The sequence below is a fragment of the Polypterus senegalus genome, chromosome 18 (genome assembly GCF_016835505.1).
Source record: "Polypterus senegalus isolate Bchr_013 chromosome 18, ASM1683550v1, whole genome shotgun sequence".
NCBI classification, from domain to species: domain Eukaryota; kingdom Metazoa; phylum Chordata; class Cladistia; order Polypteriformes; family Polypteridae; genus Polypterus; species Polypterus senegalus.
In genome coordinates, this window is record NC_053171.1 from 13,792,615 (window position 1) to 13,819,043 (window position 26,429).

General features: G+C 44.7%; 2 protein-coding genes across 7 annotated transcripts in view; both read right to left on the reverse strand.

Annotated features, from left to right (window-relative positions):
- Positions 1–15,093, reverse strand: part of LOC120519124 (zinc finger protein 708-like) — a 39,280-nt gene extending 24,187 nt beyond the window's left edge. Inside the window, exon 1 of the mRNA XM_039742241.1 lies at positions 14,370–15,093. The gene's annotated coding sequence lies outside the window, so the exon portion shown is untranslated. The remainder of the gene's footprint in view (positions 1–14,369) is intronic.
- Positions 15,094–15,098: 5 nt separating this feature from the next.
- Positions 15,099–26,429, reverse strand: part of LOC120519123 (pleckstrin homology domain-containing family G member 3) — a 182,570-nt gene continuing 171,239 nt past the window's right edge. For all 6 annotated transcript variants that reach the window (XM_039742235.1, XM_039742236.1, XM_039742233.1 and 3 more), the window contains one exon: positions 15,099–16,182. In XM_039742235.1, coding sequence (XP_039598169.1) covers positions 15,227–16,182 — 956 coding nt within the window. In that variant the 3' untranslated portion in view covers positions 15,099–15,226. The remainder of the gene's footprint in view (positions 16,183–26,429) is intronic.

Genomic DNA, 26,429 nt, shown 5'->3' on the forward strand with positions numbered 1-26,429 from the left:
TGGCGAGAGAAAAAACAGACAAACTTTCTGAATAATGGAAGTGAGCAGGAGAAGAAGAAATGTCAAAACACACCAGAAAGTGAGTTGATGTGGAGAAACAGGCCTATCTTTTGTCAAGCCAAATGGCTAAACCGGAAATCTCGGAAAACAAAAACACAAACAATAACACACCGAGGTTCCTCTGCGTTATCCGCAAACTCGGATGAGACGTGGGCTACCAATGCCCTATATGAGCTCAAACGCCGTGACCTCGGCAAATGGGAGCCACCGCTTGGCAACAGAATTCACAAAATGGTGGTGACTGTGAAAGCCAAGATGGCAGTGGATAAATCTGCAAGATTTTGAGATGAAAAAGCCAGATTTGAAACTCTATACTGTGTCCCTATACCCTTAAATAAGCTCAAACAGGTACATGAAAATGATATATGAACACAAAACGTAACAATCGTACTCCGAGGAGTCGTTCTGGTTTGGTGATGCGGTCTGTTAAATTTACTTTGAGCAGAATTTCAAATCCTGGCTCCTCTTAGAGAATTCCCAGACAAGAGATTTAATCCTCCCCGTGTGTCCCGGGTCTCACCCAGTTTTGTTTGGCACCCGGAGGACATTCTTACAACCTGTTGTGATGGATGGCCGGCCGTTTATCCCGGCCAATACCCGCAAGCCGCCAGGTGGAGCCCTCCTTGCAGTATGGAGGTCCGCAGAAGACCAGCAGGGCATCATGGACAATGGAGTTTTTATGCACAGCCCTGCTGGATGCCATGGGGGCCACTAGGGGACGCTGCAGGGAGGAATAATGACTATTTTCCCTATGCCCCGGAAGCACACGTGGACAAGAGGAATGACGTGCTTCCGGGGTGAAGAAAAGAACTTGTACCTGACCTGGAAGTGACTGAGAGTCACATGGACTGGGGATTAGGAACACTTCCGGGTCAGGAGATATAAAAGGACTGTGGGAGCTCCCAGACGGCAAGCTGAGCTGGGTGGAAGGGTGGCAACGCGTCTGGGAGTGGAGGATTGATTTATTGTGTTTCTTAGTGATTATTGTACGAGTATGGTGGAGGAGAGGGTGCTTTGTGCACTGTGGAGATGAATAAAGTCAGTATTTGGACTTTTACCTGGTGTTTGGAGTCGTGGACAGGGGTCGAGGAGCGAGAGCGCACCCCCCCCCATCTACCACACTGTCCAAACACCTCAAAACGTCTCAGTGACTTTACACCACCGAGGCTTTCCCGAACCGCTGAGCTTCTCTCCTAATCGAGGAGTATCAGCCCAGTGGCTCTGTGCAGAAACCTCATTTCCGAGGTTGGACTTGTGGTCTCACTCTTTTGGTCGTCACTCACAGCTTTATAGTTCATGACCATAGGCGAAGACGAGGGGTGTAAGGGAGACCAGTAAACGAAGAGTTTCGTCTTTAGACTACCACGGGCCGGTCTGCCGCCACCACCACTCTGATCCTCTTCTCGTTCTCACGTGTGAACAAGATCCCGAGATACTTGAAGTAAGGGCAGTTGTTGTGAATTAGTTCCCCGTCTTCTGATACAGGTTCACATCTCAACAACACGCATGAATTTCAGCGAGATCAAGCAGGCTTCCAGAAAGTTAGTTGCTGCACCAAATATGGAAAGGAAGGTAAGTCACCAAGCTCTCACATCCACCGCGCCAGCCAGCCAGCCAGCCAGCCAGCAGCCGCCTTCCACGGACTTTCCCCATGTTGACAACAGAGCTGCCTATTCTGGTTTGTGGCCCCAGTACCCACCACCATTGCCAGGCACCCGGGACTGGAAATGTTTTTGTCAGAGCTGCGTTCGGCCTGACCTTCATCTTAAACCACGACATTCTTAGAAAGCCCTTTTCGCAGCGGCCTACGCGTCAGGGAATACCGCTGGTCTGTGACGGGCTTCCCAGCCGCTTATTTGGATTCCAATAAACAATAACAGCAGCAGGAGCAGCAGCAGCAGTCGGTACCAAACACTCACTGGACTCCATGCCAAAATGGCAACCCGTGGTAGGAAACTATAAATCCAGACCTGACGCGGTGTGGTTCCTCAACATATTTAAGGGATTATTCTTTCTGTGAGTCACAGAGTAATTTCATAATTTCCTGTGTTGTCTGCAGTCTTCCAATTTGAAATTCACAATCGTCTAAGCACCGTAAATATCAGATTTCTCTTCAAGTGACACCGGCCCGTTTGATCAGGTAGACGTTCACATCAAATGAAAAAAAATCTTCAAAAGCTTTGCTAAGAAAACAATTTGTAAATAACTAGGAGGGCTGAACGTGGTAGCCTCCCACACCCGAGGAACACATTTTTTTGTTACTATTTTAGACAAAACACTGCCAACCTTCTTGCCCTTGACTTACCTCCATCACATTCTGCCCAGCTCATGTATTTTTATTTTTTTTTTCTTCACTTACTAAGCAGACAAGAGGGGATTCAGTCGAGTGTGGCTGCCAGAAAACGCCTGGAGACGTAAAGGAGAAAAGAAAGTTACATGCATACCGAAGTTGAAGTCATCGATGGCAAAGAACTGGGTGAACTGGGGTTTAATTGTGGCCCGCGTGTCACTAGAACTCCATCTAGAGCTGGGGGTCTCAGACTCCGGTCCTGGGGGGCCGCAGTGGCTGCAGGTTTTCATTCTAATCCTTTTCTTAATTGATGACCAGTTTTTGCTGCTAATTAACTCCTTTTCCATTCATTTTAATGGACTTGTTTTTTAAGGTTTGTTCCTCTGAATTTCTTCACTTCTTTCCTTAAATGGGTGGAATGGTGGCTCTGAGGTTAGGAATCCCGTAAACACCTGAAGTGACTCTGCTTAACCTGCAATCGCTCCGTCCTGGGTGTGACGTTAATCTGCGTCCAGCCCTGCATGGGAAAAACCTGGAGGTCGGTGGCAGAATTGGCACTCCAGCCACCATAAAACATCTCACACTGGTTCCATTCCAACTGAACTGGTGAGGTGTCACCCGCTGCTTGGCTGCACTCGGGTCCTAATCTGGGATCCTGAGTTGGTTTGTCGAGTGGTGGGTGCGGTGATGTGCCGTGTGCTCCTAACCTCCTCTGGCACCCAAACAGAAATGAAACGCGAGTGAGCCAACAGGAGACCAGCGAAGTCAGGGCCTCAGACTCCAACCGCTTGCTTTAATAGGCGCCGATTCTTGTCGTTCATTAAACCCGTTCTTTCATCCTATGGCTTGTTGCTGCTCTTATAGCAGACATTTCCGAAACTTTTGATTTTCTCTTTTCTAAGAGCACCGGCCAAATGTTTTGGTGACCTGAGCAGATCAACCTTCCTGAGACCTTCACCTTTCTTTATTTTCAGATATTGTGTGATGGTCACCAGTTGTTTCGGCTCATTTTGTTTGGCTGCTAAGTAAAGAAAAAGAAACAATTATGGGGTCTGAGTCTTCAAGAATAAGTCAAATAAAAAGAATTAGCAGCAAAAACAGGTCCCTCATTAAGAAAAGGTGCGGCCCTCCAGGACCGGAGTTTGAGACCACCGATATGGGGCGTCATCCTGCTCTGAATTTATTTACACAGAGAGAGAGAGAGAGAGAGAGAGAGAGAGAGAGAGAAAAGTTGCTTCCTCTGTAATATAAATAAATAGAATTAAATCTATTTTTTTTTTTCCCAAAATCACATCTTGAAAATGGCCGGGAGGATTTCAAGTCGGCCTTTCCTTTCTTCCTCAGTCTTGGTCACCTACTCTCGTCCTCAGGTCTGGATCCGGAGACCAAGCTTCTTTACCCAAGACATCTTTAACGCTTACTCTTCTAGACATAAAACTTCAAAGGCTTCCATTTCCGCTTCTAGCTAACTTTTGGAAGAACACATAATGGACCTTTCAGCCAATTTCCCTCATAAATGTGAGCAACAGATGATTACTTGGAGATTAAAATTAGAAGGAAGCAACACAGACAGAAAATCATTAAAACGCAGAGCTGCTGATGCGGCCCACCTACTGACAAAGGTGCTGGGAGTAGAAACCGTTCCAATTTGGTTCAAGCGACATCGCAGACTAAGGCCGGCGACACGTTACACGACGTTTAGAGACGATGTCAGGCCTGATGTCTTTGCTCGACTTTGTCAATTTACACTACTAGTGATCGAGGGGGGATGTCGAATGCCACAACTCGGCTACGACTTTCCAGTCCAGTTTCACATTTTCCAAAGCTGCGCCCACTCAACGTCCCTTCTTTCTGACATCCTGTAACGTGCAATCTGACCGAGTGTTACCGGCGTGGAGAGTTCACCCCCTTAAAACACGAAACATCAGACAGACGAGACTCTCTTCGGTTTGTCAGGGCCAAAGTACCCTTGTGTTTCGTTCCTGTATTTTTGACGATTGGCTTTCACACACAAGCCTGCCCCTACGACCCGAAATAAATAAAAAAACAGAAAATCAAACCTGTCATGGCGAGTCACTGGCTGGCTGCACTGAGTCGCTGGGTATGACAGACAGCATGACTGGAGGCCATTAGAGTGAACCACCACGTCATGGGACTTGAAACTTACAGGGGCCACAGAGTCATTTCGGGGTAATCGAATTATCGTGTATGAAGTGATCTCATAATAATATACCATCTGCCTTAGAGGGTGAAGTGGTGGCACCGAGGCTAGAGATCTGTGCCGGCAATCAGAAGGTTGCTGGTTTGAATCCCATAAACACCAGAAATGACTCCACTCCATCGGGCCCTTGAGTAAGGCCCTTAACCTTCGTTAATCGGCATCCAGCCTTGCAGGCAGGTCCCCCAACTTGCAGGGCAGATTTGAGGGTCGGTGGCAGGATTGGCACTCCAGCCACCATAAAAAAAAAAAAAAATGACCCTGTCCCAGTGTGGTGCTGCGGTGTCACCCGTTGCACTCGGGTCCCAATCCAGGTAGTTTGTCTCTATCGGCGCCTATCTTAGAGGTCACGTAAAGGGTTAATAAACGTCTCAGACGCATTCAAGCAAATCTGGAAGACCAGGAAAAGGGAATGACAAAGAACAAGAGGGTTCTGGGTCAGTGATTCTTAACCTTTCTGGAGTCGCAGACCCCTTTAAGAATCTGATGAAAGCTGTGGACCCCCTTCCCCAGAAATATTCACATAAACACAACTTTGCATGTACTAAAATAAAATGTACTTTATTTATCGAGATTTGATTGTCTCATACATACATGACATACACGGGATTGTAAGCAGTGGCAGGGTGCGTCTTCTTTCATTTCTTTCAATGGGAAACCGTTGATTGGGACAGGAGGGAGGGCCGTATGGTGAGCTCTGTTTTTCTTGTGCGATTTCTCTCACGAGTATGTCACTCACTTATTAGGCTGAGGAGAGATAAATGTTTGCACGAAAAATAACGGCAAGAGCTGCAACACGTGAGAAAAATCAACAGTACCAGGCTGTATAGTGAATATAAAAGTTCATTTTGATCTGACCCTCACAGCCCCCCTGAAACCCATCTCAGATTAAGATCCCCTGTTCTGGGTGATGGGTTCAAGACATTGGCACACCATCATGTGCCCAGTAAGACTCGACACACTGGAACTTGAGAAGTATTGGAAAATATTGTAAGGCATAACAAGGTGGTAGACGTGAGACTTTTATTTTGGGGGTGTGGGCTTGCTGATGCTCTCTGCTAAAACACCTCATGTCTTTTAGCCAATCAGAGTGAACGCAAGCTCGTGAACCAATCAGAGTGAAGCATTAGTTCAGCACTGTAAAGTAACTTCAGTTATCTATAAATACACAGTAGCTCTCCGTCTTTACTTTGACCGCTCCGGCACAGGCTGCTGTAATGGACAGTATCCCCCTTTACGATGAGAAACAAAAGATGCAGTGGACAAGCTTCCTCCTGCCTGGTTCTTTGGGTTGATTCTTTACACACACACACACACACATTATTTATATATATATATATATATATATATATATATATATATATATATATATATATATATATATATATATATATATATATATATATATATATATATATGCAGTACTAGCCAACCCGCGGCGTAATCAGGCCGGTTTTTTAATGATTTTTAAGCCCAGGGAGAAAATTAACATTTGAAAAATCGGTAATGTAATAAATCAGCAAGAAAAGCAACATTGTAACAATGCACGGAACGAACCAACACACAGTCTGTGACTGAAAACTGGCGGACCGCCCTCGCGCCTTCTCCTGCCAGACGGAGGGATGGAGGTGCACGGCGCGGAGTGTGGAACGGGAGGAGAGGAGAAGAAGGACGTCCATTCAGCTCCGTCCGTCATGCTAGTCTGCCGATTTCTCGTTCAGAAAGCACTGCCCGCTCATGTGCCCACCTCCAGCTCGTCACTTGAGTCGTTGGCTGCTTTTCTATATATAATCCACCAAGACACCCGACCACGGTAGTAGCGTGTGCACAAAGGGTAGTGACGTAACCAGTGGGAGCGTATGAATCGCACTTAGTGGGAATTCCACGGTTTGCAGCCCGAATGGGGGTTCATCGGCTTACCCACGCCTCTCTGCACCGGGTAGACACACACTCAATCTCATGCATAATTATTTATTGAATGCTAAACACTTCTGGAAAGACACGGTTGTCTAAAACGGGTTGGTGTGAGAATACAAAAGTAAGTGAATGAAAAGATGGAACTCTGGAGAGAGCAAAATACAACACAATAGTGAACCCGCGGCATAACAAACGCAGCATAATTATTTATTGATGGTTGAACACTTCTGGAAAGACACAGTTGTCTAAAAAGGGAGGATCTGAGGATACAACATAAAGAAAATGAAAAGATGGAACTCTAGTTTTTAAAGTCTGCTCACTTCATTGTGTTTTAACCTCAGTTGTAAAGGATTGTTTTAAAGATCCCATGGCTCCCCTCGCAAACCGTTCTACACGCTGCATATGGCGACTCACCTCCGTGAGAAAGACGCCTCTATGAACAGTCAACGCACATGACATTAACCTGACCTGCACTGCATGTGACCTCTACGACAGACGAATATAAATGACGCCATTTTTTCTGTGTCGTCGCGTCCCAGTTGGTGGGCGTGGCTCTGCGAGTTGTCGTCATATCCAATGGTCTTGGAGTTGGTGGCCGTGGCTCCTTCCTGCGTGCGCCATAGGTGTCTCACTTGTCGGCTTAGTGAATCCACGCCCTTCCGCGTGCTTTCCATGGTTGTCTTGCCTTAGTGAATTATATATATATATATATATATATATATATATAGATACTAAATGTATACAGGGTGGTCCCGATCTAATTATGCAGATCCAGATCGTCTGGATGACTTTGATTTATGCGGGGATGATTCCAGTTCGGCGTGAAGACGATTCTTCATGTTGTCAGTTCGCACACTTCTGGTCTGAGATTTTTTCGGGTGATTTTCTATGTTATAAACTTAAGTTGTAGCGTAATGAAAATTGCATCATTAGATCTGGACCACCCTATATATATATATATATATATACATATATATTTTTTTTTTTTAAATGTAACAATTTCTACGACACTTGCCAAGGCTGTGACCAGGAAAACCACTGAAAAACTTGTGTAATGTGGAGAGCCTGAACAAGCTCTTGGACCGACCAGCACTACAAACAAATAAAACACTTGGGTAGATAAATCAATTCAAGTATCGTGAAACCCATCCATCAACTTTTACATCCCGCCTTTCCGTGACAAGGGAGCCGTTTCTACTGTTCAGTGTGTTACGCACAAATCGAAGGCCAAATGCTAACGCATGCCAATCAGGAATTCACCAGGGCCACCTCACAGTCAGTCGGTCCTCCACAGCTTGATTTCACGGGGACATGGACTTACGGTGTCAAAGGTTCATCATTTAGGAAGGTTCTCTTCACACACAGACAGACAGACAGACAGTAAGTGACCAAGTAGCGTGCTAAGCAGTAGGACCTTCCAAGCTCAACTTGAAGGAACTGAGCGGATCGGACCGGTGAGGTTTGTCGGGCTGAATGACCTGCTCTCGTCCAGATTGTCCTCATCACAGCAATACCAGGCCAGGCGTTTCACAGCTGACGATGGATTTCAAACATGAACTCCACCACACCACCTAATGCTCGACTGCACCGAGAGCTGCTGATTTCTGTAGGCTACTGCATTAAAGTGCATTTACCTTCCATGTTCCTGGAACCGTCACAGGACTCGATCCTTACGAGATGGAGCTGAAAAAGCCAATGCACAGACAGGCACACTGCTGGCTCGAGGAGACTGTGGCTCATATTTTCAGGGACAGGAAGAAGGTAATGAGGTGTGTGAAGATGGAGAAGACGTGCGATGAAGGCTGAAACACGGCACAACTAGCCTTTTGTTTATTTCTTTTTTCCCCCCAATATGGGGACAACCTTTGCACGTTTGTCTTTTTAACTTTTGCACATTCAGACCCACACATCCCCTTCCCCAACTCCAAAGCTTTATTGACACGCTCCGCTATCAGCTCTGCCACACCATATGACGCCCCTATAGATTTAAACATCAACTGTGCCAATTCAAGTACAATGTGTGCACCACTCGGAGGTTTTTCTTTTCTTTTGAGCACCGCAGTGTATAATGCGGGGGGTCCAGCAGACGGGCACACGCAGCCATAACGAGTTCATCACGGCCGGGGGTCGTACCGCCGACTCCGCCAAAACCACAAACAGACCTGTGCCGTGCGCGCCCTCTAGAGGAAAACAAACGCCAATGCAGTGCTTGAGAATTCTTTTCCAGTTTTACTTCAAAGTTCACCAAAAGGCTGCCCAGCTTCTTTTAACATTTGCACAAATTTAGAAAACGTACTTCTGCAGATTTACAGTCACTTTACAAATCTATTTACACGTACATTTGACAAGAATACATGAGGAGGGGAAAGACGAGCGAGAGACACAACACAAATAAACCGACACCGATGGATTTTTAGAAATGGTCAAGGCCCGTTATTTTAAAACTTTTGTTACTTTATACCACAGCATAAAAAAATAAAGTAAAATGAGACGTGCCATTTATAAACATGCACAAGTTATGTAACTGAGCCTTTTCAGCATAAAGATGAAAACAATGTGACATTTCTTTTTTTTAATGTGGAATGTATACATAAACATAAGAGTCCATATTTACAGAGTTCTGAAACAGACAATTTGAATTGGTATAAAATTTCAGTATACATACGTGTGTGTGCAAATAAAAAATATTAGATTTACAAATGATCTAACTTGATTATACCTGTTTATATTATATACATTTGAAAATGACTTAAAATAACGTTTATTCAAAAGTTGACCAACAGTCACCAACTCCGCAGTCTCTCCCCACCCACTAAACCAGGAGACCGAACAGGCAGCAACCTTTTTTGTTGAACGAAAGGATGAAAAATGGGCGCCCGAGGCCAATCCAATGCAGTAGCCTAACGTTTAGACAAGTCGGAGACCCCCGGGACCCTCGGGCCATCACTTCTGCTGTAAGACAAAGGGCGTCCATCACCGTTTCCCGTTTTTTGGCTCCGATGCTTTTCACTCCCCGCCGATTCCTTATTCAGTTACTCTGCGCCTTCAACAAAAAATTCTAAAATGATGTTTTTTTTTTCATGGCTTGCTTATTCTGTTAAGATGAACACAATCAAGAAATACAAAATAAAGTACGACTGGCCAAGCCTTTCACAAGGGGCAGGATGGTCACAGCTGCACAGGAAGTTGGCACCTTTGGCTTTATGTCTGCATGACCGCTTTTGTGTTTTTGGAGTGAACACAAAATCAGCAATGCAAGCAAAAAAAAAAAAAAAACCACAACTCGGCAGCAGGGATCAGGTGGTCAATATTAGTCGATCATTTAAAAAAAATACTTCAAAATAAGCACAATCTTTACATCATCGCTAGACGTGTACCCCAAGTGTACTGATACCCAACAAACACTGATGCGCATTTTCATTATTAAACGTGGACTCCGGTTGAACGGACGCTAAATCCGCCGCTACTGCGCAATCCCAGAACATAAAAACCTGAACGTCATTGCACTTTGATCACGTGGAACGAGCGCTCTTAGGCTCTTCAAGGCCCGTCTCTCCTCTCGCGGTGTTTCACAGCTTCCAAGCCTTCCACAGGAAAAAAGATAACGGTTAGTTACAGTCGCTGGGAAACAGTGATCTACAGCTTACCACCTCAGCAAAGTCAAACAAATGTGAAAATGACAGACCAATAAAGAGCTTTTGTATTAAGAGCCATCCATCTTATTGTTTTGGGTTCCTTCCGTCAAAAAAATAAAAAATTATAATAATGGCTCAAAAGAAGACGTCTTTGGATTTGAGATGACGCTTAACGGTTATTATGACATGCAGGGAAAAAACAACAAACAGAAGAGGGGCGAGTCCTTTATGACAGCAGCTCTGGAATTAAAGGGTGAAAATGACAGATCTGTCTTTGTAACCACAATGGAGAAAAGAAAGAAAAAGAGAGATGGAGAAAAGAAAGAAATACACATCCCTATTATCTGTAACCGAAAAATGGGTCATTGATAAATCAGCAGTCACCACTGAGGATTAGCGCAAAACTCACACCACATGAAACGTCAAGGTCGGGTGGCCACACAAACTGCTGCGTCGCTTTCCTACGTTAAAACGCGCGGCGCACAACTTCATGTGGAACACAAAACCACAAAAAGCTCGGTTAGCTAACAGCACGTTTGTTCCAATATCCATTTTAAATGCGGTATCGTTACACCACAAAAAATGAATAACCTTTAAAAAGTGAAGCAAATGTCACGTCCAGTTAAATTCAGTAAAACATTAAGACGCGGCAGTTGCTGGCTTCTGTTTTTTTTAAATAACGGAGTTAAAAGATGTAACGGCATTTGCTTTCTTGTTATTCAGATACGAAGAACTGCGCAGGTTGCAATGCGCATCGCTGTTCTGATTGGCCAACGTGAGTTGATTTGACTACGCCAGGTGGTCTCAATCCAATCTAAGACTCCAGGATTAACAGACGGTACGGCGGTGCGTCTCCTTCTCAGTTACAAGAAGCCAATGTTAGTCTTCGCCACACTTGCGTGTTTTACAGTCAGTGTAAAAACTTAAAATTTAAGACATTCACTTTAGCAGTACACGGGCCGGACTTTCTTAACTGAGGGAGAGGAGGAGAAGATACCCGCCAGCACGGCCATCTGATGAGCGGCAGTGGAAGATGAAATCCCCCAGCCCGGCTCAGGAAAAGAGGCTCCTGTATAATCGGGCACACCAAGATTTAAATTACATACACTATATTGCCAAAACTATTAGGACTGGGACCTGAGACCCCCCATCACTTCCATGGCCGCAGGTGTATAACATCGAGCCCCTCGTCATGCAGACGGTTTCTACAAACATTTGTGACAGAATGGGTCTCTCTCAGGGGCTCAGTGGATTCAAGTTTCCTGTGCAATAAGTCCATTTGTGACATTTCCTTGCTAAATATTCCACAGTCGACTGTCAGTGGTATTACAACAAAGTGGAAGCAAAAACAGCAGCTCAGCCGTGAAGTGGTGGGCCACAACAAATCACAGAGTGGGGTCAGCACATGCTAAGGTGGGCAGGAATCGGCAACTTTGTGCAGTGTCGCTAGCTACAGACCTCCAAACGCCCAAGAACAGTGCAGCGTTGAGAGAGAGAGAGCTTCATGGAATGGGTCTCCATGGCCGAGCAGTTGCAGCCAAGCCTGACATCACCAAGTGCAATGCAAAGCCTCGGTTGCAGTGGTGTAAAGCCCACCGCACGCCACTGGACTCTAGAGCAGCGGAGACGTGTCCTCTGGAGTGACAATCACGCAATCCGATAGACGAGTCTGGCCAGGAGAACAGGACTCGCCTGACTGCATTGTGGAAAGATGGATTATGGTGTGGGCTTGTTTTTCAGGGGGTTGGGCTCGGCCCTTTAGTTCTGGTGAAAGGAACTCTTAATGCTTCAGCATACAAAGCCATTTTGGACAATTTCATACTCTCAACTATGTGGGAGCATTCTTGGGATGGCAACATGACTGAGGAGCAGTGCACAAAGCAAGGTCTGGTAAAGAAACGGATGAGCGACTTTGGTGTGGAGGAACTGCACTGAGCCCCGAGCTCAACCTGAGAGACAGAACTCGAGCGGAGACTGCGAGTGAGCCGGGCCTTCTCGTCCAACATCACAAATGCTCTCCCGGTCCTGAATTCCCATAAACGCACTCACTCCTGCACCTTGTGGAAAGCCTTCCCAGAAGAGCTGTTAGAGCTGCAAAGGGTGGGCCGACTCCATATTAAGGCCTATGGGACGTCATTAAAGTTCACGTGTGGGTAAAGGCAGGCGTCCCAATACTTTTGGCAATGGAGTGTTAGGACTGGGAGGAAAACCAAAAAAAAACCACACACATCAGGTGTTACATGGGTGAGTGAGTACAGCAAAGCACACTTCTCTCTCAACAAATTAATAAAAGTCAAGGACACACGCTGCCGTTTGTGCGCCTCCCTGCTATGCTAAGTGCTAAGCCAGCGCAGGCAGGCAGGCGTCCTCCACCCTTCTGTGCCAGGCAGTGCTCTCTGAATCGAAGCTCTTGCTAGGCACCTGAACTTGTGTGAAAGGAAACAGCAGCTGCCACTGGAACCGCCTGCCGTGGGCCACTTTATAAATGGCTAGAGGGCCATACAGACACCCATCCGTCTCACATGGACGGATAGACCGCACGGGAAAGGAACGGCATCATGGAGGGAGCTCGTGTCCTGTGTAGTGATGGGTCGTTCTTGAACGATGAACGAATCATTAATGTGACTCGGGAAGAACGAGTCGTCTCGTGGGAGTGGTTCGTTCAGTCGCGCATGCGCATTTGCGCAACTTCCTATAGTTACTGTATTGGAATTGATTCACTTGTTTCGAGTCTTCGGGTTTTTCGAGTCGTTCGTTCATCACGTGACAGCCCCATACGCTTAACCTATGCAGTCTGAGCCGGAAACAGAATTGAACGAAAGGACTCGAAAAATGATTCGTTCATTTTGCTGAACGAGACTCAAAGGTCCGAGTCGGTAAAATGATCCGAACTTCCCATCACATCATTTACCACATCACAAGACTCTTGTGAAGTGGTAAAACAAGAGCAACCGCAGCAGCACGCTTAGATTATATAGCAGATCAAGTCTGTGTGTCCAGTCCCTCTGAGCAATCTGATTGGTGACGTGCGAGGGGTGCAGAGTAGTGATGGGAAGTTCGGATCATTTTACTGACTCGGATCTTTGAGTCTCGTTCAGCAAAATGAACGAATCGTTTTCGAGTCATTTCGCTCAATTCTCTTCCGCTCAGACTGCATAGGTTAAGCGTATGGGGCTGTCACGTGATGAACGAACGACTCGAACCCGAAGACTCGAGAGATGAACTAATCAATTCTGTTTCCGCTCAGACTGAGTTGGTTGCTTATGGGGCTGTCATTAGATGAACGAACGACTCGAAAACCCAAGACTCAAACAGGTGAATCAATTCCAATACAGAAACTATAGGAAGTTGTGCAAATGATGCGCGACTAAACTAATCACTCCCACGAGACGACTCGTTCTTCCCGAGTCACATTAAAGATTCGTTCAAAATCGTTCAAGAACGACCCATCACTAGTGCAGAGAGGGTGGCCTTCAGAGACGGCAAATATAAAATCAGACAGGAGGTGAGAAAGACGCCTCGAAAATAACGACAGAAGCAGACGTCACGGGAACGCAGCGGTTAAGAGACATTCACACACACACAAACATCGAGGAAAGTAGCTAAAGGTGCACGTAGAGCAAGAAGAAGATCACAAAAATCATTTTTTGTTGTCTGTGTTCGACAAGTACCGTGGCTAGTGGAGTATAAAACATCGATATCACTAAGACGCTAATTTAAAATAACCCCGGAGCTTCTAGACGTTCTAATGACAGGCGTTTCTTTACACAAATTCACAAAGGCTCCCTGGCCCGACAGAGCACAGCGGCTGCTGGTTTATCACTAAAATCCTCCAAATGAAATGCAAAATAAAACACATCCATAAATACAGCTTTAACTGACTAACATTTCCCGTGAAAACGATCAGCTAAAAATCCCCCAATTTCACCCCCGTCTCTCTCACTGAGACGAATAAATAAATAAATAACGGGGGCACAATGAAAACAAGTGGGTTTCAAATAAAAAAAAAATGTCACTTTGCAAATCCCAGGGTAATTGGGCGCCGAATCTTTGAGAATTCCAACTCCATCCTTAACACGTGAAGTGTGCTATGGGTGATCGGCAGCACGGCCTGGACCTTCAAGTCACCCTTTGCACGATTAAACACTTTTGTGAAGTGACAAACAGGCCAGTCCGACACGTCTAAAACAAACGTCCAGATGTGAGTTTTCGAGAGTTTCGGCAGCGCGTCAGGTGATCAGGAACTCACCTCTTTCTCGGGTCACGGCCGTTCACGTACGATCTCCGAGGAGGTCAACTCAGCGTCTCGTCTACAAGCGTGGAGTCGCAGCCACAATTTTTTGTTGTTGACGGCTGGCGTTTTCATCCTTGTAAATTACCTGTTCGGAGTTCAGTTCTTGTGAGCGCACGGCACACTTACTACGTACTAACAATCCAAACATTTCGACTCTGATTCGACGTTTATTTAGTCCATTTTACAGTTGCGTGTGCCTTGTAAAAAGTATGGTAGTTGCAGTGGCACTCAGTGCAGTACATTCACATCCTGTGCCCAGTGGAGTAGCTTCACCCAGTTTGCCTGTGAGGGTAGCGAATGGCAGTTACTGCTTTAGCCACGTACAGTTCAACCATCGTGCGTCAATTACAACTTAGACAACAACGCTAGAATACAGGCGACACCAAGTTTGGCATTTTCATTTGCCGAAGGTGCCAAGCACTTAAAAATTAAAAAAAGAAGCCAATCACAGCACGGGCCCACACTAGCCCTGGCTGGCTGGCACCCCACAAAAAAAAAAAAAAAAAAAACCCAAATCGCACTGTAGCAACGTAAGCAGAGGGCAGACCCTCCATTAGAAGGTGCCATCCAAAAAAACCCAAAAAAGAAATCCATTAATAATCAAGTGGAACAGTCCAACTAAACTTTCAATTTTATTGGGTTTTGTATAACCAGCTCTTAAAAGCAAAACCCCCCATTGGTGGGGAATTCTTTGGGCTCTTGAAGGATCTTTAAACGAACGGACTGGTTCATTAAAGCAGTAGCTCATATATATCCATTAAGAAACCATTAAGTCTTTCTTACCATCCATCACGGAAACAAGCTTACGGAGCTCAAGTGTTTGAGCTCAGATTCTGAAATTTCTCTCGGAGGTTCTTCACCAGACTCTGCTGGTGAGCTTCGCTTTTTTTGGCAGAGGAGCACTTCCTGAATTCAATATTGTGGTTGTTTGACAAAACCGCTTTCTCCGCTTCTTGTTGCCTTTGGTGATATTCATCCGAGTCCTGGTAGGCCTTACACCGCTCAATGACCGCCCGAATGGAAATCTTCTCCCTTGTGGTGGGGGAACGGATTTGCACAAAACTTTCATCGTCCACGTTTTGCTCTTCCTCTTCTTCTGGAAAATCAGCAGGTAAATCATTTTCTGCCATTTTCTCAATAACAATCAACTTTTTATCGCGGGGCAAGTTACTCTCCCCAGACGTGTAGAAAGTGTTTTTGCAGCAGTGACCCCTGCTGGACAGATTCTGCAAGCTTTCCAACTGTTGACCACTGAAGTGTTGATCTAAAGAGCCTGTTCGACAGATTCTACCATGACTGTGGCTTTCACCCTGACTGGACGTATAGGCGTGAGAGTCTGCGGCACTTGTGGAACACGTTCTGTCACGCATCTGCGTTGGCGCGTTAAATCTAAATCCACAAGTGGGCCGGGCACTTTCAAGAAATTCCCCAGAATGAGCAAGCATCTTCTCGGGCACAGAACAACTTCGACCGACCCAGTGCATTTTAGGCTGTGCGTTGCTGGAGCCCCTCTTGTTATACATCGAGCGCAGTTCTTGTACATCAGGCCAACTGAACATCTCTGCTTGACAAGGGCTGATTAAACTTTTAGAGCTTCCTCGATTAAGTGGCGACGCACAAGGACCACCAACACACACGTCGGCCGCCTGGGCTGGACTCTGGTTACCACTGTAATCTGGACTGGGAGATTTGCACAGGGGAGGTGATGTAAGTTCCTGGAGGATCACTTGGTTATACGATGGAACAGTCAATGTCAAATTTGGTTTCCCTGAAAAACAAAAAGTCAAATTACTTTCATAAAAAAATAAATTCAATGTTAAAAAAAAATATGTGATTGACTCACACTTTGTTTAGTGCGGCCAGAAAGAAAGCAAGTAACCCAAAGTAACGTCCTCAGGCGTTCAAACTGCTCACAGAGGAAGAGACGTTCAACAAAACAATTCTCGCTTTTGTACGCCCGCATGTGACTAACACCATCAAAAAGGACTTGGGCAGGCCATCCCATCTGCTTTATTCCTGATGAAGAAGTTGTATTAGCTAACAAAATATCAAGTGTTGAAAGGTGAATGTGTTTTCCTACCCCTCATTAAATGGCCAGCCACATCAGAGTTCTCAATTTGTTGTGGGCACTTTGTTGTTATATTTTACAAAATAGCACTGGCGCTCGTTCACTCGCACAACAGACGGGCTCAGTTTGGTCTTCACACGCAACACAAGTGTTTTAGTCCTCAGATTCAATTACCTCCAGGGAAGAGGCTGTACATTACACTCACGAGAAGGTGACAATGTCAGCCAGCGGTGGAACAAAAGAAACGTACAGCAACACAAATGACGTGCAGTTTCTCAATTGTCCAACAATATCTGACCTCACAAAACAACGGGCTACAAGAAATGAGAAGCAGCAGTAAGAGTCAAGACAAGCTACATCAAAATTACTGATAGATAGATAGATAGATAAGGCACTATATAATAGATAGATAGATAGATAGATAGATAGATAGATAGATAGATAGATAGATAGATAGATAGATAGATAGATAGATAGAAGGCACTATATGATAGATAGATAGATAGATAGGAGGCACTATATGATAGATAGATAGATAGATAGATAAGGCACTATATAACAGATAGATACTGTGCCATTGTGACCTTCTTTTGAGTTCATAAAGTTAATAAAGCTATTGTAATAATCATCACTTGTTTGTCTTTTTCCATATGTATAACTACCTACTTTTGCCCACCCCTGTATATACATATTTATATGTACACACACACTATAGTCTGACCACACACCAGAATGACTAAAAAGGAAGAAAAATGTAAAAAGAGAGAAAATATAGTTGTAAAATCACGTCAAATATCTAGTGTGTTCAGTACCCTACACTTTCCTTCATTTTAGGAGCCAACAGGAACTGCTACAGTCTTTAAGAACCATCCAGCTTAAAACACCAACCATCAACCAATAACAACAACAATGTATTTCCTGTATAACCCAAAATCACATAAGGAGCACTGCAGTGGGATTTAACAGGTCCTGTTTTATGACAATACTTGACTCTCTAAGATGACAAGGCCTCCCACACACCATCGACCCGACAAAAAAAAAACAAAAAAAACTTGTAATTGGGGGTTTGGGGGGAGGAAGAACTCTTGGGAAGAGAAATTCAGAGAGAAGCCCCCTTCCAGGTAGGTTGGTGTGCAGTGACTGTCAAAACATGGGGTACGTACAACACACAGAACAGAACACAAGTAATCCTCTTCACAGAGCGAGTACATCACAATCACTGATCATCGACACCTCAAAAATACAAAAGTATTTTTTCACCAAGTGCAGGCACAGACCACCACAGTATCTCTCAAGAGAAAATGCCAGAATAGATTCTACTGTTCACTAAATCCACAACTGTCACATATAAGGATACTGATTTGTTCAAAGACATCAAAAACAAAGTAGAAACAAACGACCATAAATGAAATGACTGAATTTCACACCCATATACCTGATGTAGGTTGGGTTCATTAAAGGTGTTCAGTGTTTGGGGCACAGCAGGAATGACGGCAGGTTTTTCTGGATCATAATCCTACCCGGCGACTGTCTCCTAAGTCCATGAGGATTTTCTCCAGCAATGATATTCTTCTCACACCACAAAGACGTTCAGACTAGTGACTTTCAGTATGTGACAGTCTGCATGTTTGTGTTTTGGGATGTGCGTCCAGTGCTGCCACAACACTTACTGGCTCCCTACACGCGTGTACTGAAATAAGCAGGTTTGGAAAAATCAACAAATGAGTGTTGTGGTTCCATTCAGACAACACAGAAGCTTTACACGTACCTCAGATAACCCAAAAATTGGAAGCAAGTTAATTCTCATGTGATGTTACTACTGAATGATCTGCCGATTCTCACCTTATTTGTTTCAGACCTGTGCCAGTCCATCAGTCTGTCTGTAAATGGTAAGAATTATGTGAGACCCCAAGGATACTGAAACTAACTCAGACTCTGAGCCGTCATTGGCAGGGGACACATAGCACAATAAACAGCAGGTCTCCTTCTCTTCACCAGGATACTTAAATAATGCTAGCCATGGCACTTGTCATCGACAGGTAACAGAGTAATTAAAACATATTTGCTATCTCTTGCTCTGTGTGCACCTTCAGCGTCTTGTGTGTGTGTGTGTGTGAACGTCTCCTCACCAGCGCTGTCTCTCGAGTGTGTTTGCTTACAGCCTACTGCTCAGACTCCATCTTTATCTTCAAGGCGCCTTTCTCGCCTCCTCGTCCGTCTCACACTCGCACTTCCTCTTTCGTTGTTCGGTTTGGCTTTGGTGACGTAATCACACCAAAATGGACCAATCCAATTGCACAGACGGGCTGGACACACAGAACTTATTGTTTTATGATATAGAAGATTTCAAGTAATATTAAATAATAAGTTCCACTGCAGTAGTAAAAACTGTGAAATCATGTGGTTCTTAAACTGACTATTGCCTCCATGGACAAGTGAAGTTTTACAATTGTGTGGTTCATAATAAATAAAAAAATAAATAAACGCAGGTGCAACACACACTCACACACACACATTAGCTCATTTTAAATTTACTGACGCATAGATTCTGAAGCCTGCTAAATCAGTTTCAGGTAATGCATTTAATATTGAAATAAGGAACGTATTTTTTAAATAATGTATTAATTCAGTCATATATCAGATCTAACAGAATTCCAGATTCCTACTCTTGAATGATGTGCCAGTTTTTGTCATTGATGATCTACCGAGACTTTACGGACGTTAAACATCCTGGTCCTCGAAATCATGCAAGTCTACTGTTACAATAAAACGGCGCTGGCAGTCGCAGCAGGATAGGCCGTAACTCGCCACTGTCTGGCACTCATCTTGTATTTTGCAGATTAAACAAACTGTACTTGGAAAGTCTTTCCTAAAAAAAGCGATAAAGTGAAATTCTTAAGTGTGTACATTGTGATGGATGGCATGCAGGGGACTGACTGGCATCCCAGCTGGGACCAAACATGGGTCTTTACCCAGGCAGGAGGCCACTGTAATGGAAGGAGAAGGGAAGACAATTTATTCGGGTTGGTTTCTTCCCCTGCGGTGGGCTGGCACCCTGCCCGGGGTTTGTTTCCTGCCTTGTGCCCTGTGTTGGCTGGGATTGGCTCCAGCAGACCCCCGTGACCCTGTAGTTAGGATATAGCGGGTTGGATAGTGGATGGCTGGATGGTTTCTTCCCCAAAACACAAGGTGGCAGCACACCCAGGCTAGGATTCCCCCACGGACACCCACAGGGAATGCTGAGTGTTGTAGTCTCGTGGGGCAGCTGTGTTGGGTGCCATGGGGGTCCACCAATGAAAGCTGCAGGGATCACTAATCCCTACTTCATGGGGCTTCATCCTTACCTGGAAGTGTTTGGGGTGCTGCAGCTCCCCCTGGTGGCCACAACATTGAATATTGTATAAATGTACACCACTTCTAAGGACCACAAGGTTTTCAGATTAGTAACAGTTTAATTAATGGTAGTACAAAGTGTGTGATAATAAAGGAGCATTGTACTGTAATTTAAGTCTGGGGATTTTAAATGTAAAGCTGCAGTTCGGAAATCCTACACCATCACATACTCAATACTACAATAAAATCAGTTACACTCCTGCCTAAACACAGTTGCAAAAAATGTTTGTGCCTACTTTGGAGTTCCGTACATTTCTGACTTAACCCTTTGAACCTGGCACGGTGAGTGATATACTGTATACCCGCAAGGCCGGTAGATCAGCCCAACTATCTACCATCATAACCCTGCTGGCCTCAATAACGACCACACTTACATATCTGTTACGCTGCGTTATTGTTTTGCTGCTCTAGTGACATATTCTGGAAAGGCCGGTACAGCTGTCTGCTGCCAGAGCCCAGGTGGCCTTCGCTGTGTTAGATGACGCACATACTGTAAGATACTGCTGTCATGTTACACTGTTACGCTACTTGGCCGTTTTGTTTAGCTAGAGGACAGTTTTGTTTTGTCACATTGGTTTTAAGAAGAAAACGGAAAGGATTTCAATTGTACGTTAGCATAAGATTAACTCAAAAAAATAGACGTGTAAAGAGCGCAGAGAAGTACAAGCAGACAACGAGAGCTTTTACCCTTTCTGCTCCATGGGAGGTTTCTTTCCTCCCAGAGTTCATCTTAGGTGTGAACCATCCCAGTCAACTCCCCACCTGTCTCTGGAGCCTAAGGAAGTTTGGGTGTTTAACGGTGTAGACGAGGACCCCATGGGGAAAGGGGACATGCGTGGTGATTGATCAGAAGACAGTGACAATCTTGTGACATATCCTGGTACTGAAAAGTGTTTTGAAGCCCATCACTCACTGGTGCAGTTTCAGCGTTAGGTCTGTACAATGGACGGTAGAAAATGATGAAAACTGAGAAACTGAAAGTGATACGGCTTGTTCTGTGGTATCAATCTGGTGTTATAACATTGTGGTTTATCATTATATTACCATTATTTAATAACAGTTTACAAATCAAAATATTTGGTTTTCAAAATAGTTGAATATTGCTGGGAAGGATACGTTTAGTGTGTGTGGTCCCCGGCCGGGACGCCCAGGAGGACCAGAGGAGGGCTTGTGCCTCCTCCAGACCGCGAGGGGGCGTCCGTCCTGGTTATGTTGGGGGCCTCGGGTACAGGGCTTGGAAGCCCAGCCCTGTAGGGACCCGTGGCCACTGCCAGGCGGCGCCCCGATGCCGGAGTATCCCGTGTGGAACCCGGTCGGAATGCCCAGGAGGACCAGAGGAGGGCTTGTGCCTCCTCCAGACCACAAGGGGCGATCACCCTGGTTATATTGGGGGCCCAACCCTGTATGGGCCCGTGGCCACCGCCAGGCGGCGCCCTGGTGCCTGAGGAACCCTGGAGCCCAGCACTTCCGCCACACCAGGAAGTGCTGGGGGGAAGACGACAGGGGACACCCGAACGGCTTCCGGGTGCGCAGCTGGCACTTCCGCCACACTGGGGTGTGGTCAGGACTGATTGCCGGGAAGCAGCTGGAGCCCATCCGGGTTCCCATTTAAGGGGCCGCCTCCAGTCAGCAGTGGATGTCGGGTGGAAGAGGACAGAGCTGGAGAGAGGATGGGAGGCGGTCAAGAGAGAGAGAGGGGCACAGTGATTGAGAGTGTGGCCTGGACTTTGGGGAATCGGTGCAAGAGGCACTGGGGTGTGAGTGCACGTAATTATTGTATATAATATTTGTAAATAAATAGTGTGTGGTGGGACTATGTTGTCCGTCTGCCTGTGTCCAGGTCCCAGTTCACAAGTGCCAAAATGCTGAAGTGGGCAACTCTTTTGAGGTTGACTATTTGTTTGCATGCTGGTTGTAGGCAGAATTGTTTTCAGGAAGTTTCACTTTTTTTTTTTTTTTTTATAAACAAGTACAACTGTGGAAAACATAAAACTAAAAAATTGACAAATGTTCTATACATGATCATTCTGAAGAATACAATGCCTCTCAGAGCAACCAACTGCAACAAGCAACACAGTCATATTGCACTGATAATGCAGTTTATTCAGCAGCACTGTCACTTTCTAACGAAAGCTCAAAAAATACGCAGAATCCACGTCATCAACAATACACAAACTGTGTTCAAATCATCTTTTTCTGTTTAATAATGCAGGCGGTTGCCAGTATTTGATGCAGCGCTGTAAAGAAAGTAAAGTCTGTAGTGTTTGCGACTCAATTTATCTTGTGGCCTTTGCTGCCATCTAGTGGACACAACAAAATAATACATGATGTTCAGATTCCTATCATGTTGGCCTTATCTAGTCATTGCTGGTATGTTTTACATGAACAAAAAAAAAAAAATGTTCTGAATTGGAACATGAAAGTCATATCTTTTAATATATTCATCATTATGTTTATATCCATTTAAACAAATATTTTATTCTCAATATTTCAACATTTTCACTTCTTTAATTTATGAACTAGCAACAAACAACAACTGAGATAGAAGCCCAGCTGTAGGACCGGAGCACTGTTACGACATTGGCAGTGAGTCTAGACAGGTCATGTGATGAACTGGCACTCGGTCCAGGGCTGGATAGAACTTCCCGCAGCACTAAATTGATGTGAGCAGGTTTAAAATTAGAATTTTTTTCTGTACATGTAAAATATAATTTCCTGCATCAGTAGAAGGGGCAATTGTAATTATTTTGCATCTGACTAATACCTGATACTGTGAGCTGGAATGATAAATGTGGTTTGCAGAAGGCTGTATTAAATAACCTATGAGATTTAATTTCCTGTCAATACCTCATTCTACAATCTCTAAATGCCCCCAAATAAATGTTTTTAACAAATGATGCCAATTAATATTGTATAATGCCAAAAACATTTATAATGCACTCAATGGTCACTTAATTGGGTCCACCTGCTGATTAATCCCAATAGCCTGGGCCTCCAAATATCCAATTCTAGCCCCCAACTCACCATATACTGCAAGCAAACACGGGCAAGCACCTGGCACCTGGCTCTTGTTCTAACCCAACATCAGAATACGATCTTAGTGACTTGGACTATAGTATGATTAATGGTGCCACAAGAGGGGGTTCTTACATCTTCGAAAACAGCTGCCCTGTGACTTACATTTCCAGTCTCTACAGTTTAGATAGAGGCAGGTCAGGTCAGACAGCATGTACTGGTATAGCACGTTGCTGCACACACCACACGACAAAACAGCTCGGGATCCTGGCTGGCAATCCCCCAGGCAGACACGCGGTTTAGTCCCACCCTTCAGAAATGACCATCTATCTGCCACAGCCAGGTGTTACATGGGCATCCCCATGGCCTGGTCCAGCCACTCGACTCCTCAACAATGAGCCGGATCACCCTCGGGAAATCGCACCACATGGCCGTAGTTTTGTAACCGCCGTTCCCTCACAATGCAGGTCATGTGCCTCATTTGGGACTCCGTGAGCAACACAAAGTCAAACCAGCGGCACCCAAGGATTCTCTGAAGAGGCACAGTACTGAAGGAATGCAGTCTCCATCTCAAGTCACTGAATAACGTCCCATGTCTTACAACCACATAGCAAGACAGGAAGCACCAGGACTCTAAAGACTTGACCTTCGTCCTTTTGCAAAGACTTAGGGACCACCACACACCCCTTTCCACTGGCCTCATGGCCCCCCCATGCTCTCTCAATCCATCTACTGACTTCATAGGAAGAGTCACCAGAGACATGGATGTCACTGCTGAGGTAAGTAGAGAGGGGTCTTTGTTGAGAGATTTACTTACCTACCTTAGACAGAGAGAGAGTGTGACAGTTCCGTTTGTGAAAACTTCTTACTAAATCAGCAAGAAGAGATGAACAGCCAGACTTAGTCAAGCTAACATAAAGGCTACAAATCCTATGAACAGGAAAGACGAAACATGACAGCTGGACAAATGGAGACTGGGAAAACGTCACCAACTCTAATTAATCTTGATTTCTACTGTGACGGGCAGATGCCAGGATTTAAACAGGAAGAAAACGACAAAACAAACAGGAATATGCAAGGAGCAAAAACACGAGTTTAACACCAAAGAAAGTCAATGTCACTAAACATAGATAATTAAGAACATGAGAGAAAGTATCCATCCATCCATTTTCTAACCCGCTGAATCCGAATACAGGGTCACGGGGGTCTGCTGGAGCCAATCCCAGCCAACACAGGGCACAAGGCAGAGTGCCAACCCACCACAGGACGCACACAAACACACCCACACACCAAGCACACACTAGGGCCAATTTAGAATCGCCAATCCACCTAACCTGCATGTCTTTGGATTGTGGGAGGAAACCTAAGCAGACACGGGGAGAACATGCAAACTCCACGCAGGGAGGACCCTGGAAGCGAACCCGGGTCTCCTAACTGCGAGGCAGCAGCGCTACCACTGCGCCACCGTGCCGCCCTGAGAGAAAATAATTACCAAAAAAAAAAAAACAAAACCAAATAACAAAATAAGTAATATAATTTAATAATGACAAAATGTTTCAAATGTTTTTTACACATTATTATTATAAGAATGTTCATGTTCATGTATCCTGCAGAAATGTGGAGGTTGAGTTAGCTTCCCTTAATAACAGCGAGCGGTCGGAATCTGCACAAAGTCTCCCTTTTTGAAATGGTGATGTGCATTTCTAAGGTAATAAAATCAAGCAACTTGTACTCACACCACCATCTGCTGGGCACAGACAGCAAACACAGGCAGTGATACAAAACTCCAAACGGCCTTAGGATGTTTAAAAATAAATATAAAAATCAATAAATCCAGTCGAGTGACTAACAGCACAATCAAAATATACAATACAGTAGCACCTTGAGATACGAGTTTGATTCGTTCTGTGACCGAGCTCGTAAGTTAAAATGCTCGTATCTCAAATCATTTTTCCCCATTGAATTTAATTGAAATGAGATTAATTCGTGCCAGCCCCCAAAAAACCACCCCAATTTTTTGTTAAATGTTTTCAACATAAGAAAAATGTATTTATAATGAACAAATATTGTTTACAAACAAAATAAAACCAAATACATAAAAGATCTAAAGAAATAAACCAGTGTTGGCGAAGCAGATTAGCGTATTGTAATGTTTTTTCTTTCACTTCACTTTTGCTTAACTTAATTTTCTTCATCACTAGTTTTTTTTCTTTTTTGCCATGCTTTCGTCACTTTCATTCTCAAGGCATTTTAATTGAAGCCCATCCAAGGAGCTTTGTTTAGTTCTCCCCTTTTGAATGTTTCTGAAATGAGTTAGGCGAGTGTCATTAAATAGTGCCACTGCACGATCAGTTGTAACTTTTTCAGGGCGTTTCTTTTCTTTAAAGTTCGAAACTTTTTCCCCACAATGCAAACACTTCCTTTATCTCACTTTAAGAGAGAACCTCCTCCGCGATATCCTCCGTATGTTGCTGCGTCTGTAGTTCCATCAACTCCTCTGTCGTCAGTTCCTCGGAATGTGTGGCGACAAGCTCTTTGATGGCTCATATTTCGAATTCTGGCTCGTAACTCAAGGCAAAAAAATCGACCTAATGACGAGTTGTATCTCAAAAAACTCGTACGTCGGGGCACTCGTATCTCAAGGTACCGCTGTACATCCTAATTCATGCTCCAGGACAGCCTGACATACTATACTCTGATCTGCCTGGGACGCTGCACCTTGGATTAGCAAGCCACTCTTAATACCAGCTACAAGTGTCTCCCATTTCCATGATGGGGCCCCCTCTTTGGAATGCAGCCGAGCGCCTTATCTGATAAGATGACACTCAAGTTCAAACAAAGAGCCATACCTCAATGAGTGGCAACGCTGATGGACAGAACTTCACACTAATTATCGATCAAAAGGAAGGGCTTATGTGCACCCAAGAAACGGATGGCTAGACCTCTATTCGTCCTATGTAAAGCCCCGTGTTCTTCTTACTGAAGATGGTAACAGACTGATCACCAGTGCCCAGAAAACAAGATTTTTGTGAACAAGAGGACTGACACGGTGTGTTTGAACCTCAAAGAGGAACTATAGTACCACCTGCAAGATGGTGACAAGATGAAGAAGATACCAACAAGACAAAAAAGGAGACAAGCTCTTAAAGAAAGAAAGTGTGCTGAAGATTCTTTTCACATGTCTAGAGAAAGCCGGCCAGGAAAGGAACAAAGCATCGCTAACACCAGAACTATAAGTACACATACTTTGATTCCAACAACTATTAATTATAATCTGGTACTTGGGACAAATGTAGCATTGGTGTAAATCTAACTAAAAGGTGGTAACTGTTAAGGATAGTTTCTAGATGTTATAAGTCCCTTGCTAAATCTATAAAGAAAATGCAGAGCAGCAACTCAAACACACACACAAGCACAGAAACGGTGTGTGAAGGGAGGTAAGCCCATGCAGACTAGCTGTGAGTAAACCAACGTCACCTTCATACTGCAGACAATCAAAGCATCAAAACCAGCTAAAGAATTTATCCATCTAAATATCA